Source organism: Hakea prostrata, chromosome 10 (assembly GCF_041222555.1).
Source record: "Hakea prostrata isolate BN-2017 chromosome 10, UWA_Hpros_2, whole genome shotgun sequence".
NCBI lineage: Eukaryota > Viridiplantae > Streptophyta > Magnoliopsida > Proteales > Proteaceae > Hakea > Hakea prostrata.
Window position 1 is genome coordinate 9660499 of NC_142609.1, and position 16598 is coordinate 9677096.

Here is a 16598-nt window from a genome sequence, read left to right on the forward strand (position 1 = left end):
GGAAAGTTCCTTGGGTTCATGGTTTCTCAAAGAGGAATCGAGGCTAATCCATAAAAGATCCAGGCACCGATCGAGATGACACCACCCGTTATAATAAAAGAAATCCAGTGTTTAACCGGGAGGGTAGCCGCTTAAACCGGTTCATATCCCGAGCCGGGAGAAAAGTGCAACACGTTCTTCAAAGCCTTGAAAACTACGTCAAGCTCGGGAATAGTCACTTGGACACCGGAATGCCAACAGGCCTTTGATCACCTTATAACTTATCTCGGGACAACACTTGTTTGGCCCGACCCTGCTGGGGGAAGTTCTTACGGTCTATCTGGCAATTTCGCCAATGGCGGTCAGTGCAGTTTTGGTTCGGGGTGATACCGTTCAGAACCCGATCTATTATGTGAGCCATGTGCTTATAGATGCTGAGAAACGGTACCCGGACATCGATAAACAGGCGTTGGCGCTCCTCGTGGCATCACGGAAACTAAGGCCCTACTTCCAATCACATCCGATAATAGTCCCGACTAATTTTCCACTAAAGAAAATACTACAAAGACCTGATGTGGCAGGGAGGATGGTCGGGTGGTCCGTGGAGCTTAGCGAGTACCAGATCGAGTTTAGACCGAGGACGGCCATAAAAGCTCAGGTACTGGCCGACTTTGTTGTCGAAAGCACCCTACCACAGAGGAACGACCAAATACCAACGGCTGGAGTATCCGACTTGTGGATTCTGCATGTTGATGGTTCGAGCAATGTTTCAGGATCGGGAGCAGGCTTGACCCTCTGTAGTCCCGAGAACTTCACTATTAGCTATGCTATAAGGTTTAAATTCCCAGCCTCAAACAATGAAGCAGAGTATGAAGCTGTCATAGCAGGCTTACGAGTGGCCCGAGCCCTCGGGTTCGGGAGCTGGAAGTAAGAAGTGATTCTCAACTGGTTGTCAACCAAATCAAGGGGGAGTATGAAGCAAAGGATGAAAGAATGGCTAAGTATTTAGTCAAGGTTGGACAGTTTCAAACTTTCTTCGAACGGGTAACATACCGACAGATACCAAGAAAAGAAAATGAAAACGCGGATGAACTCTCCCGATCGTCAATGGCAAGCTACAAAAACTTGGACTCGGCGGTTTACATTGAAGAACTAAGTAGCCCAAGTATCCAGGAGGTAGAAACCTTTGAGATCAATAAGGAACCAGACTGGACCACACCTCTGATTGCGTATATCCGGGACGACCTTCTCCCGACTGATCCAAAGGAAAGGAAAAAAGTCAAGAATCAGGCCGCTCGGTTCACCATGGTCGGGGACCAGCTGTACAGGAGGTCGTTCACAAATCCTCTCTTGAGATGTGTTGGGCCATCCCGGCAAGTTACGCCCGGCTGAGATCCACGAGGGGATATGTGGTGCACATATGGGCGGGAAGGCGTTGGCACAAAAGGTATTAAGGTCGGGAATATTCCGGCCTACAGTACAAAAGGACGCGATTGAGTATGTCCGCAAATGCGAGCGATGCCAGAAACACGCTAATGTCCCGAAGTTACCAGCAGTCCCCATGATATCTGTCTCAAACCCGACGCCATTTGCAATGTGGGGAATGGACCTTGTCGGGAAACTACCAAAAGCTCCCAAAAATCGGGAGTATATGGTGGTCGCAATAGATTACTTCACAAAATGGGTCGAGGCCGAACCGTTATCTTCCATCACGGAGAAACAGATGGAAAAGTTTTTTGAAGAGAAGATAATATATAGATTCGGGATACCCCGGATCTTGGTGACGGACAATGGTAAACAATTTGAAGGCGCAGGGTTCAAATCCTTCTGTATGAGATATCATATAGAACATCGATTCGCTTCGGTTGCCTACCCCCAGAGCAATGGGCAGGTGGAGGTCACCAACAGGACGCTTCTCGATGGGATCAAAAAAAGGTTGGAGGATAATCGGGCAATGTGGGTCGAGGAACTCCCGAGCGTCCTCTGGTCATACAGAACTACGGTGCGAACCCCGACTGGCGAAACCCCTTTTTGTTTAGCCTATGGAACTAAAGCCTTAGCTCCCGTGGAAGTATTGGCTGGATCGTTACGTTATGATGCGTTTGATGAAGGACAGAATGATCAGGGACTAAGGGAGAACTTAGATCTTTTGCAAGAAGCCCGAACAAGAGCACAACAGAAGAATCTGTTGTACCAAAGGAGAGCAGCACATCACTACAATTCTCGGGTTAAGAACCGAAGATATCGATCGGGGATCTGGTTTTGAGACGATCTTGGGGCTTCGGATCCGAGAAATCAAGGAAAGTTAACTCCAACGTGGGAAGGACCTTACCTGGTAGAAAAAGAAACAAGGTCGGGATCATACCGATTGAAGAATGTGGAGAGTGGAAAACCAATTGATCGTTCATGGCATTCCACCAATTTGAGAAAGTTCTACCAATAACCATTATAGGCATCGGGTTTGTTCCATTTGTGCCTACGTCTTTTATTAGACCATATCTTTCTAAGAAAAGATACAATAAATTCGGGTCCATCCCGTTTACAATTACTCCTTTTTAAAGGAATCTACATCTTTTCTTAAAGATACCAGTCACTCGGGTCACTCCCGTTTGATTAATTACTCCTTTTTAAAGGACTTGCATCTTTTCTTAAAGATACCAAGTCACTCGGGGTCACTCCCGTTTGATTAATTACTCCTTTTTAAAGGACTTGCATCTTTTCTTAAAGATACCAGTCACTCGGGGTCACTCCCGTTTGATTAGTTACTCCTTTTTAAAGGACTTGCATCTTTTCTTAAAGATTCCATTCACTCGGGTCACTCCCGTTTGATTAGTTACTCCTTTTTAAAGGACTTGCATCTTTTCTTAAAGATTCCATTCACTCGGGTCACTCCCATTTGATTAGTTATTCCTTTTTAAAGGACTTACATCTTTTCTTAAAGATACCAGTCACCCGGGGTCACTCCCGTTTGATTAATTACTCCTTTTTAAAGGACTTGCATCTTTTCTTAAAGATTCCATTCACTCGGGTCACTCCCGTTTGATTAGTTACTCCTTTTTAAAGGACTTACATCTTTTCTTGAAAGATACCAGTCAATCGGGTCCCTCCCGTATGACCCTTCATTTATTTTCGACCTTAAAGAAGAATGCAACGGAAAACGAAGGCAAAATATTTGATTCATTCATAAAAAGGTTACAAAATTTGGGATCGGGAGAGAAAGAGACAATCAGAAGGTAGCAAGTCTTGAAAATCATTAGTCAATTTGTACATCTGGAACCTCGGGAAGATCCTCTCTGGCGGCTGCCTCGACCCCACCTTCAAGAGACTCCTGCATGCTTGCAGTGACGGCTGGGGAACCTTGACCTTCTCCTTCCGCAAGAGTTCTCTCTGAATTATCATCTAGCAAGTTGCTAGCCTCTCCCCGAGCATTTTCTCCCTCATCTTCATCAACTCCTTCCTCTCCTACTTCTTCCTCGGGAGAAGGTTGGGGAAGAGGTTCAATGTAATCCGAGTGCATCGGGGAAAGGGAAGAATTCAAGTTCGGGGAGGCCTTCAGGTCGGGGGCGCTTGAGCTCATCATAAATCTGAGGGTCCAGGAGCTTCTCTAACTCTAATTACGAGGAAGATCCGTCTGCTCGAGAACCTTCTTAAAAGCAATGCGCATGCCTCTTTTGAAGGCGGGAGTAGCGATGGCCAAAGAAAGATTCTTAAATTCTTGAGTCTGGAAGTAGTCCTCAAGCACACCCCGTCTTGAGGTTTCAGCTCCCGAGGTCTCAAGCTCCTTCAGCTTATCCTTCAGTTGGGCATTTTCATTCTTCTCTGCCACCAAGAAGGCCTCAGACGCCCTCAGATCCTCAGTAACCTTCTCGACCTTATCTTCGAGGTCATTTACTTTCCCTTTATATTTATTTTTACTTTTGGAAAGAACATCCCTCTCCTTTTTCAACTTGGCCGCTTTCTCTTCGGCCTCTTTCAGTTTTTTCTCTGCCTCTTCCTTCTCAGTAATGGCAGCCCGGGCCCGAACGTTTGACTCCCCGTGGAGCGGTTCGGCCAGCGCCAGTTGATTGGCCTGATCCCGGGCTCTTCGAAGAGACTCGGAAAATATGTGTACTGCTCCAGCAACATACCTAAAAGAAAGATAAGTATCCCCTGGTTAGATATGAACGGGAATATTGAGTCGGGAGTAAAAGAGGAGAAATACCTGAATCCTTCTTTGAAAAACTCCCTGTTTGGGAGGTTCTGCAGATACACCTGATCGGCGTCATTCGTGGCCTCGTTGAGCCACGTCTCGGCATATCCCGAGTCACTGAAGACAGTGTTGAAATGGGGATCGCTAGTGGAAGAAGGCGCCACCTCCCGGGCTGATTCGTCGATACGAACTCTCTTGGGAGGAGGAACAGTCCCATCAGCCTTCCGTTTCTCAGATCCCGAGGAAGGGATCTTCTTTCTGGGACTCTTCTCAGCCCCAACTGTACCGACGGTCGCAGAAGCCTGGCCTTTCGGGGCAGCAACCCTTGTTGGCGCGAGGGCTGAGGATTTTGCGGGAGTCTTTGTTTTCAAAACTCCCGAGGATGAAGGCTTGGTGTTGGACACCGGTTTCCTTCTTTTGGCCTCGTCCATCTTCCCGAGGGCCATCGCCATCAAATCATCATCAGAGATGTTATGACTCACTGCAAAGCAAAGAATATATAATCAGGTCAGCACAGAATGAACTCGGGAACAAGCGATAAAAATAAATGCTTACCCGGGGAAAACCCCCATCTCTCGAAGTACGAGTTCATATTCCATGGAATAACCATGGACTGCAAAACTCGTCATCGTCCACTTGGTTAATGATCCCGACCCATCTTTCGTCGTCGGGATCCAGTTTGATTGGACTATTTAACATCTCAATGTCTTCCTTAGACACTTCTTGGAATTGAGTTATGAAGGGCTCGAGAATTGGAGGTTTAAAGAAAAGGAAGAATTCCCTCCACTTCTTAGTGGTGGACGGGAGGGAGTCTTTCAGGATAAAGCTACCCTGGAAAGATGAAGAAATCCTCTTTGAAAGGAAAAACCAGCCACGCTGGGAGTGCGGATGCGAGAGAGTAGAACCGATGAAACATGGAGAAAGTCGGGAACACTCCCACATTATGACGAGAAGATGACGAATCCGATCATGATTCGCCGGCTATTCGGGCTCAAGTTAGATGGGCTGAGCCCGTAGTGATCAAAAAATCAACAAAAATGTAATGCAACGGGAGACGTAGCCCCCCGATGAAGGCATCATAGTACAAGGGATAGAATCCCTCGGGAGGACTGTTCACCCTTTGGCTATCAGTCGGGATAATAACCTGATATCCCTCAGGTATACCAAAACTAAACAAAAATCTATCCAGATCTTCGGGAAACAGGGAGCAGAGATAAAATTCAGGTCCCGAAGAGTTCTGGACAAAGTTAATATGCCAAGGACTTAGGGGCTCTGATTGAAGCAACTCCAAGGCTGTGGAATCAAGCTTCCTACAATCGGGCTTACGGGGGAATGGCCCCCGGAAACCGCTGGGACGTTGAAAAGGTGGACGGGGCGGAGCTTTTGATCTAGACACTCGGGATGGGGATGTAGACGGGACATCTGTCCGAAGGTAAGCTTGAGCAGATGAAGTAGGAGGATCCCGGGAAGTGGCAGTAGACTTGGGTCTCAAGGCGCTCTGGGCGGAAGGAGTAGCAGAATCAGAAGCGGGGGCAATATTTGAATTTGAACTATGAGCGGGACCATCCCGAGACTCCACACTAGGAATAGCTTTTACTTTGGCCTCTACTTCGGCCTCTACTTCAGCCTCTACCTCATTTTCTACTTCATCGGGTACGGGGGGTGCAGTCGGGACCTGCATCTCCTGTCTTTCTTTATCCTTGCGGAACATCTCCTGGATCTCAATAAGGAGCCGAGGATCGTCGTCCTGGGTGGAACAACTGTGAGATTTGGATTTCTCCTCGTCAGAAGATTGTTCGTGGAGTTCTTTCAGACGATCCCCGGTCAGGTTATACTTTTTGGTCTGATCACTATCACCCTCACTAGTATAACCCTCGGCCAGACGACGCCTATCGCGGTAGATGGGAACGAGAACTTTATTCTGATACCTAAACCCTCTCAAGCTTACTTTTGGCTTCTTCGGGGCCTTATATTTCCTTGGGGCCATAAGAAAAGGAAACTTACTGATTAAAGGCAAGGAAGGCTTGAGAAGCTTCAGAAGTCAGTCGGGAGCGTTTCTTAGTCGAGAGCAAAGAAAACAGTAGGAAGAAAATGAAAGGGAAGGTCCCTATTTATATTGCCGGAAGAGGCGTTACATTTCTTGATCAGACGGTTACGACTCTTAATGATCGACGGTTACGAAATGGAGACGGTTCACCTCCCCCGATGCTCTCATTATGAGCCTACGCCTAGCCGTCTGACGTGTCGATCCCAGGTTGGGCGAAGTCTTGGAGGGCAGCCGTTACGAAAAACGGCTGGTCACTTCAGTTCGCAGGCATTTAATGCGTCCATTAAAGGGTACTCTGGAATCTCCCGAGGCACAATTTGCTCCAACCTCCTAGCTATCCCGAACATCGCAAGCAACGATCGGGATAGGGGGCTTATGATACGGAAAGATGAGCACCAAACGGGTATAACCCGAAGCTTGTATATTATCATGTTGGTCGGGTTTCACCCGGTTTAAAGAATTGACCCGAACTGGTCATCTCACCAGTTCGGGGGTCAACAGGTAAAACCCGATTGGGGCTCCACATCTAATCGGGACTTGACCGACCCTTTTGATCGGTACGTGCATCGCGAGTAAGGCAGTCACACTCTTTTGGATAAATCAACTAAAACGGCTACCTCGCAGGAACTAATAATCGAAAGACGAGATCTCCCGGACAGGTAACGGCTCTTGTCGGGTCAACTTACCAAATACATAAAAGGTAACACCCACACTATAAATGCACAGATCTACCCCTCCGGTAAGCAACCAATACACTTTGAGCATAATCTTGTGTAGCTTTTGCACGAGACCTCATTCGGTTCATCATCTAACTTTGCTATCGGAGGCGGCTGCCCGGCACACAAGTCGGCCACATCTAACCTTTCTTGCAGGACTCATCGTCCCGAATACGAGAGGAGGCTCAGTCGGATCCAGAAGCATAATTGATCCGCATCAGAAGAAAATTAGATTCAAGTTAAATTATTGTTCTAAATGCATTCGCCCATGAAAATGATATAAAAAAGTACAGAGAAACACATTATCATAATCAAATGGGTTGATCACGAAAATGACATAAGAAAGTAGAAGTAGAAGGAAGTACACTGTACATGATGGGATGTTACGTGTAAATAATAATATATGTGGACAGACAGAAAAAGACAAAGTGGTAGATGATATATTATATATAATAAGTTGTCCTCGTTAGTTGTGAATGATTAATATTTTTTATTGTGATTAAATTAAAAAATATTAAGTATTTCATTAAAATAAAATTGTTTATTCTATTGAAACGTATTGGTAAAATAAAATGGTAAAATCTGACTTATTCGTTCAAATGTATATGGTGATATATCAAGCGTTAGATTTTATTCAAAGTGAAGTGTTGCCATCTTGGACTTTGAGGCAGTGGGTGAAGTCCCTTGAACGTTCAAGCTACTTCATTTCATTTCATTTCATTTCATTTCGTTTCTTCGTATCTTTGTGGTCTTTCCAGCCGAATATCAGTGAGAAAGCAGTGATAAGAAAGGCAAGTGATAAAACCAATTAAGTCAGTTTCCAGGTTCTGCTCTTAAATCTCATCCGCATCTTGAAATCAATTAAGGGGAGAAAAATGTATGCTCTTCTTTGTGTTGTCGGAGGGTTTCTACTCGTCCTTCTTCTTCTTCTAAAGAAACTCTTCTACAGCGTTACTGATGATGCTCCTCCTGCAACGAGAAACGACGATGAAGCATCATCTTCTGCCACACAAGACTGTGATTCCTCAGATTCCACCTCTTCTGGCTCTGGGCAGGAATACGATGTGTTCTTGAGCTTTAGAGGTGTTGACACCCGCACCACCTTCACTGATCATCTCTACGAAGCCCTTGACAGTAAGGGAATCCACACCTTCAGAGACAATGAAGAACTTCGAATTGGAGAAGAGATTGGTCCGGCACTTCTCTCTGCAATCCGTCAGTCCAAAGTTGCCATTATAATCTTCTCAAAAGATTATGCTTCCAGCAAGTGGTGCCTTCGTGAACTCTCCGAGATCTCCAAATGCAGGAAGAAGGAAGGCCAAAGACAAATGATAGTGTTCCCTGTTTTCTATCATGTAAATCCAACAGAGGTTCGGAACCAGACTGGTAGCTATGGGACCGCTTTCCAACATCATCATCAGAAAAAAATCGACAAAGAGACTCTATTGGAGTGGAGGAAGGCTTTGAGAGACGTTGGTCAATTGAAGGGCTGGGATCTCAAGAACACTGCTGATGGGTAAGACCGAAGAGCTATTTTGCCTTAAATTAATAGCTTATGGTTCTCTAAAACTCGAGGGTCTGCACTGGGTTAGTTTCAGAGTCGTTGATTCCTGAAATCTTGTTCAGTGCCCACCCCGGCCAAGCTCCTCAAAGTTCATCGTTCTCTCCAATTTAGATAATTTGCATTTGCATTCTTTCCTTTGGTATATAAAGATTTAGCCTAGTGTGACCCTTCCATTGATTGCTAGGCTCTGAGTCAGTCTTCTCTGAACGTTGATATCATGCAAGGATTTATTTGAGTAACCAGGAAATCAGAACCAAAAAATATGAAAACTTCGGCCTGATTCAATTTAATTTTAAATTGACACCATTGCTGCAATTAATAGAATTTTGAAAGGTCACTAGTGACCTGACCGACCTTAAGGTTTTGCTGCTGGAGTTTTTTTTTCTTTTTTTCTTCAAAGACCTGCGACGTTCACTTATCTTCTCTTAACAAATGGCTTTTCAATGAGAAAGAAGGAGATATACATATCATCATTCATTCAACTCATTTATTTTTCTCTTTTTTTGAACAATGCAGGTATGAAGGGAAGCTGGTAAGATTAATTGTCGATAAAGTTTGGAGTAAATTAGACAAGATCCCTGTGATTATTTCAAAGGACATCGTTGGAATGGATTCTCATGTAGAAAAAATAGAGGAGTTGCTAAGCTTTGAGTCCAAAGGGATTGTGGGCATACATGGCATGGGGGGTATTGGTAAGACAACAATTGCCAGGTGTGTATACAACAAAGTCTATCATGATTTTCAAGGATATTGCTTTCTAGAAGATGTTCGAGAAACTGCCAAAACAAAAGAAGGAATTATCCACTTGCAAATTCAACTTGTCAACAACATCTTGAACAAGAAGAATACAAACATTGGTACTTGTCCATGAAGGAACTGCTATGATTAAGCAAAGATTTTCTGGTAAAAAAGTTTTTATCATTGTTGATGATGTTGATGAATTTACTGATTTGAATGCAATAATTGGGGAGGGTGACTCATTTGGCGTTGGAAGCAAAATCATTATTACCACAAGGGACAAGCGTGTTTTAGATAAACTTGGAGTGGACAACCCATACAAGCCCAATGAAATGAATCCAGATCAATCACTTGTACTTTTTAGTAGGCATGCCTTCAAGATGGACCATCCTCCGGAAGAATATTTGGAACTCTCAAGAGATGTGGTAAAGACTACTGGAGGACTTCCTTTGGCACTTAAGGTTACTGGTTCAAATTTATATCTAAGACAAGAATCCGTATGGAAAAATGTAGTGAAGAAGTTAGCCAACAACCTAAACAAAGAGGTGCAAAAGACATTAAGAATAAGTTATGATGGATTAGATCATGAGGAGCAGGTGATGTTTCTTGATATTGCTTGCTTTTTTATTGGAAGGGAGAAAGACACTGCATCTTATATATGGGATGGCTCTGACTTTGCCCCACATTTAGGAATTGAAAATCTCTGCCTAAAGTCACTCATTGAGATTAATGAAAGAAATGAGTTTAGCATGCATGATCAGCTAAGAGACCTTGGAAGGGAAATTGTTCGCCAAGAAAACTTTGATGAGCCGGGGAAACGTAGTAGGCTATGGTCACTTGAGGACGTAAAGGAAATACTCAGTACTCAAGAGGTTTGTTCTCAATAAACGACTAATACATCTAAATTTGTGTGTGTGTGTGTGTGTGTTTTTTTTATTTTTTATTATTATTATTATTATTATTATTTTTTATTTTTTAATTCCGATGATTTAAAGAATTAGAATCTACGTAGTTTTATCTAAAGATATCTTTTAAAATAAATGTAGCGTTTGAAATCAAATGGCAGACATGCATGGGTGGATCCATGGTTCAAAGGATCCCACACCCACAGCCCAACTTATGATATTTAAGCTTTCAATCCAGTTTAATATTCTAATGACTTGAATGGGGTTGTTATTCCATTATACATGGATGGTGAGTAAGCTTTGTGAATGTTGATAACTTTGCTTGTTTTGCAGGGGACGGAGAAATTCGAAGGACTCCAGTATAATCACTATTTTGATACAAAACCTACGATCGTGAAAGGATTCGGTTCAATGACTCGACTAAGGATACTTGAGCTTATTCGTGTCAAGGTTGCTGGAAACCTTGAGCATTCCTTTCCAAACTTGAGATACCTTAGTTGGCAAGGATGCCCTATGCAATTTGTACCAAGGAATCTAAGGAGATTGTGTGTTCTTGATTTGTCTGGGAGTGACATCGCAGCGAATTGGAAAGGTTGGCGAGATATCGAGGTAGGTCTCTAAGAAAAGAGCTCTCTCTCTCTCTCTCCCCCCCCCCCCCCCCCCCCCCCCTCTCTCTCTCTCTCTCTCTCTCTCTCTCTCTCTCTCTCTCTCTCTCTCTCTCTCTCCTCTCCTCTCTTCTTTTTGTTTGCTTTTCCCTTTCTAATCTTGAAATTATTGTAATTTGTTGCCATCTATTGTACGTATGTATAAGGGTCATCCTTTAATTAATATCTCATAATCGAGTTGTTGTTTTGTTACGCGGAGGTATTAACTCTTAAAGTTCCGAAGCTAAGTAGATGTGATAAACTATCCCGAATTCCAAACTTGTCAACATATAAACAGTTGGAGGTATTGCTTATTGATGAGTGTTACAATTTGGTTGAAGTTGATGAATCCATTGGTCATCTTAAGGGTTTAGTCACATTGAACATGAGTAGTTGCCGCAATTTAACGTGTCTCCCAAATAACATTTGTGAGTTGAGTTCTCTCAAAATTCTTAACCTTCAAAAGACAAAAATCCGTGAGTTACCAGAAGGATGGGGGGTCCACTTGGAAGCCTTAACAGAGCTACACTTTGACTTTTCCCGAGAGACGGCTACCATACCCGCCAAACATCCAAATTTTGAGTACTTGGTGTGTATAATCATTATATTCGACAACCAAGAAGTAGTCGAGTTGGAAAGAGGGACATAATCCCGCTCTTGGAGCTTCCTCCAAGTTTAAGATATTTGGACGCTTCGAGATGTACAATGAAATCACTCCCACCAAGTCTACCAAATTTGACAAATTTAATGGAATTGTACCTTTTGGACTGTCCCAATCTGGTGGAGATACCAGCTACCATTGATGCTCTTCCAAGGTTGGAGTCTCTCACTTTAGGATGGTGTCCTGAGCTCCAATGCATTCCTCATCTTCCCTCAACTTTGACAAGGTTCGAGGTTTATGAATGTGAAAACCTGGGAGAAATATTAGGATTCTTGGGCATGAGAAGTTTAAAGTGCATAAAAATTGATAATTGCTCCAAGCTAGCCAAAATCGAAAGCCTTGAAGGATTAGATTCCCTACAACTGCTGAAGATGCGGACCTGCTGCTCATTGGCAAAATTGCCTAAACTTCAATGCTTAGAAAAATTGTGCAAATTAGATCTGGAGGACATTGGTTTATCTGAAATTGAAGGCCTTGAGGGTTTGGAAGAGTTAAGGATATCCAATTGCAACTCTTTAAGTATAATTCCAAATTTATCGGCTTCAGAGAATCTAATTGGGTACTGCAATGAGTTATCAGATATTGTGGGCCTAGAAAAATTGGGCTCCCTCAAGATACTGGATGTATGTGCATGCCCATCATTGAGAATTAGAAAACTTCCTAAAAGATTGTGTGAATTAAAAATCGATTTAGATGATGATGGGTCATTAATTGAGGAGCTCAGGGATTTGAAGTATTTGACAAAGCTGCAGCTCCAGTGGAGGTCCCCACCTCCCTTGAGAGTAGTAACGGACTTATCCAACATGAAGGCACTAAGCGCCCCGCCAACAGCAGTGGTGATTAACTTCTTTGAGGCATCATCGTTGGAATCCTTGGAAGAGTTAACAATAACTAATTCTGGATCATTAGAATTACTACCGAATCTCTCGCCCTTGAAGAACCTAAAAGATCTAAGTCTCACTCATAGTGAGCGGGTAACCGAGATCCCGACTGTTGGCAGATTAGGAAAGTTGAAAAAACTGATGGTCTACAAATGCATCTCAATAGAAATATTTCCAAATATCTCAGACTTGACGAAGCTACAGAGGCTACAATTCACCGACTGTAAGAAACTAACTACAATTCAGGGGCTCGATAGGTTGGAAAATCTAGAGAACTTGTCTATCGATGGATGCATTTCTATTGAAACGTTACCATCTCTGTCCAACTTGAAGAAGCTGCGGTCGCTATCAACTGAAGGCTGCGGGAAGTTACTTGAGATTCAGGGGCTCGACAGGTTGGAAAATCTAGAGGACTTGTATATCGATAGATGCATTTCTATTGAAACGTTACCATCTCTATCCAACTTGAAGAAGCTGCGGCGGCTATCAACTAAAGGCTGCGAGAAGTTACTTGAGATTCACGGACTCGATAGGTTGGAAAATCTAGAGGACTTGTGTATCGATGGATGCATTTCTATTGAAACGTTACCATCTCTGTCCAACTTGAAGAAGCTGTGGTGGCTATCAACTAACGGCTGCGAGAAGTTACTTGAGATTCACGGACTCGATAGGTTGGAAAATCTAGAATATTTGTTTATCGATGGATGCATTTCTATTGAAACGTTACCATCTCTGTCCAACTTGAAGAAGCTGCGGTGGGTATCAATTGAAGGCTGCGAGAAGTTACTTGAGATTCACGGACTCGATAGGTTGGAAAATCTAGAGGACTTGTGTATCGATGGATGCATTTCTATTGAAACGTTACCATCTCTGTCCAACTTGAAGAAGCTGCGGTGGGTATCAACTGAAGGCTGCGAGAAGTTACTTGAGATTCAGTGGCTCGATAGGTTGGAAAATCTAGAGGAGTTGTCTATTGATGGATACATTTCTATTGAAACGTTACCATCTCTATCCAACTTGAAGAAGCTGAAGTGGCTATCAACTAAAGGCTGCAGAAAGTTACTTGAGATTCACGGACTCGATAGGTTGGAAAATCTAGAGGACTTGTGTATCGATGGATGCATTTCTATTGAAACGTTACCATCTCTGTCCAACTTGAAGAAGCTGCGGTGGCTATCAACTGAAGGCTGCGAGAAGTTACTTGAGATTCACGGACTCGATAGGTTGGAAAATCTAGAGGAGTTGTCTATCGATGGATGCATTTCTATTGAAACGTTACCATCTCTGTCCAACTTGAAGAAGCTGCGGTGGGTATCAACTAACGGCTGCAAGAAGTTACTTGAGATTCACGGACTCGATAGGTTGGAAAATCTAATGAGCTTATCCATCAATGGATGCATTTCTATTGAAACGTTACCATCTCTGTCCAACTTGAAGAAGCTGCGGTGGGTATCAACTGAAGGCTGCGAGAAGTTACTTGAGATTCACGGACTCGATAGGTTGGAAAATCTAGAGAAGTTGTCTATCGATGGATGCATTTCTATTGAAACGTTACCATCTCTAGCCAACTTGAAGAAGCTGAAGAAGCTATCAACTAGAGATTGCAAGAAGTTATCAACAATCCAGGGACTCGATAGGTTGGAGTGTAGAGGGCTCGTTTATTGATAGACACATTTAGAAGCTGTGGCGGCTATCAACTAAAGGTTGCGAGAAGTTGCTTGGGATTCAGCCCCTCGATAGGTTGGAAAATCTAGAGGAGTTGTCTATCGATGGATGCATTTCTATTGAAACGTTACCATCTCTGTCCAACTTGAAGAAGCTGAAGATCCTATCAACTGAAGGCTGCGAGAAGTTATCAGAGTACCTGAATATCGATGGATGCATTTCTATTGACCAATAGTGATGAATCGACTCTCAAGCATTGCAGTTGCAGGTACACTCTCTTTCACTTTTTGTTTCTTTGCAACCCTGTCTCTATCCCTAATCTCTTACTCCCGTTTCTCTCAAATTTCGTCATTTTTATTTTTATTTTTTATAAGGGTAAAATCTTCTCCACCTAAATTTGACCATATACAACTCAAGTTCAATTAAAATCCATGAAATCAGATCTGAAATCATCAGCAGATACTGTTATAAACTTCACTTAGACACCAACGATTTAGATTATTGCACGTCTGTAAACCAGAAAACATGCCATCGTATTGGACATGTTTATGTGAAGGCAGACATTTCCTTGCTTCATAAAGAAAATTTTCAGATTGAGATGTCCATTTTCAAGTCAAATAAGATAGTTGAAAACCCGGCCACATTTGTTAAGAAGCTCAAACTGACACACTTATTATAGTTGAAAATATGACCACATTATTAAGCAGCTCAAAATAACACACTCATTCCTATTGACATTAGTATCTCATATATCACATAAAACTACCAATGCATACCATAATATGCTCTATATTTTTTACCTCTCATACACTGACATGTATCATATATGAAATATAGAAAGTCTCGGTTTCCCTTGTCATCTAGCTGGCTCATCTTTTTCCATCTTTATGTTTCAAGATGATGTACCAAGACATGGTATGCTCTCTTATAGTGGTGAGTCTGGTGGCAATGAGTATGGAGAATATACCAATAGAGAAGAATGAAGAATTCAGGTACAGTCCACACCTCCATGTTGTAGTTTTCTTTGGCATAATTGCTATTGGTTTATCCATAATTACCGTAGCTATAGAGCATTGTCATGATTTTGTATCAGATGACAAAGATTTGCACTGCAAAGGTATCTGCTACGACCTTGAATATGTCTTTGGCGTGGATATTAAGTGATTATTGTTTGGGACCTCATGTCACTTATCTGCAGTATAAAATAGAAGGAATTGGTCTATGTTTTTGAAATTTTTTTAGTTATGCTGGTGGTCTTCATTGCAAAAGCATTGCTTGGGTATCAGTTGTGACATTGTTTATCTCCTGTTTCTCATTCTTCTCTCAATTGCTGACTTCCCTTCTGATAATTCTTTTAGCTTTATGCTAGTGCAATGAATGATGGTGTCTCACTCCATTGAAGCCTATTAAGTGTTTATACTAGATCACCTTTAGGCTTTAGCTGAACAATATTTTTTGGTTTTCAGGCTGGAAGTCATTAAATTTCTGATTGGGGCTTGTTAATTTTGGTGCTACATTGTTGTATAACCTGTTGTTTTTGTGGACCACCTAATGTGTTGCAAGATATAATTAGTATGCATGGAAGATTGATATATCCATCCCTTATACTCCTAACTGTTGAGCTGATATATTTGCAGGCATTGATTGGATTAAGTAGGATTAAGTAGTAAAGGAACTTGAAGAAGGCAGGGCAGTGAAATGTGGAAGTCTATTGATGCTCCTTCTGTATAAAAGGGTTCTTGGTGAAAGAAGCCATCCTCCACAATTTGTTCTTTGCAATGTAGAAAGGTATTTTTTGTTTTTTTTTTTTTTTCTTTTTCAATTTATGATAGTTTTGCTCATAAAGCAACAGTGTTATTGGCCCCTGCAAAAATTTTGCCCAAGGAGCAATCGTGGATCATACAGTGTAGAGTAAACCAACTTCAACCTTATGTGAGCATTTTGAACTCGTGATGATATTAACCCCATTCATCCAAGGTAAAGCCTAAAAGTATTATGATGCCCACATCCATTGAAACAAATATTGCTTGATACCATGATATGGTTCAGTCAGACCTTGTAATGGAAGCAGCAAATATTCATGGATTGGAACTTTATCACAGTAAACAATGATTCCATTCATTACAGGCCAACTAGAATAATCAGACGATATTTTATACTTGTTCAAACCAGATGATATTTTGTGTGTTTCTTGTAATCCTTTTTCATGTATGGGTTAGTACCCAATCAGTGGATGGAACACAAATGAGTACATAAAGTTTGATTAAAATGGGATTCCCTTTAATCTATGATGTGTCTCGAAGGAAACTAAGAGTCATTTGATAACACATCGATAAACAATTGCTGGTTTTTCATGCATTGAGACAGAAAAATCTGCTGATAACCATTTGATAAACTATGATGCAAATATTTATCAAGTCGTTCTCATGATTGCAATATTTTTGGTATTTTGTTTGCTATTTGCTTTTAGGTTTGGGGTCTGAATTAAATGCAACTCCATTTTGTTGTCTAATAATGTGTCTCCCATCGCCATAAATTATAACTCGTTCTGAGAATACCACACTTCTGTCTTTGGCAAAGCTCCTTTGATCTTCAAGCTTCTAAACCAG

The 16598-nt window shown here is 42.2% G+C and overlaps 2 protein-coding genes across 2 annotated transcripts; both read left to right on the forward strand.

Moving 5' to 3' along the window:
- The first annotated feature begins 334 nt into the window (after positions 1-334).
- On the forward strand, positions 335-910 carry LOC149001826 (uncharacterized). The gene has a single exon (XM_089138586.1). It carries the CDS (start codon positions 335-337, stop codon positions 908-910), a length of 576 nt encoding a protein of 191 aa, XP_088994712.1.
- A 6828-nt stretch (positions 911-7738) lies between these two features.
- Positions 7739-15780, forward strand: LOC149001827 (uncharacterized). The gene is given in 8 exon segments (XM_089137720.1): positions 7739-8447; positions 9012-9357; positions 9359-10105; positions 10472-10747; positions 11003-11364; positions 11409-14257; positions 14887-14981; positions 15627-15780. Coding segments are annotated over 6 exon segments (4953 nt in total). The 5' UTR covers positions 7739-7806; the 3' UTR covers positions 13990-14257; positions 14887-14981; positions 15627-15780.
- Positions 15781-16598: the final 818 nt, after the last annotated feature.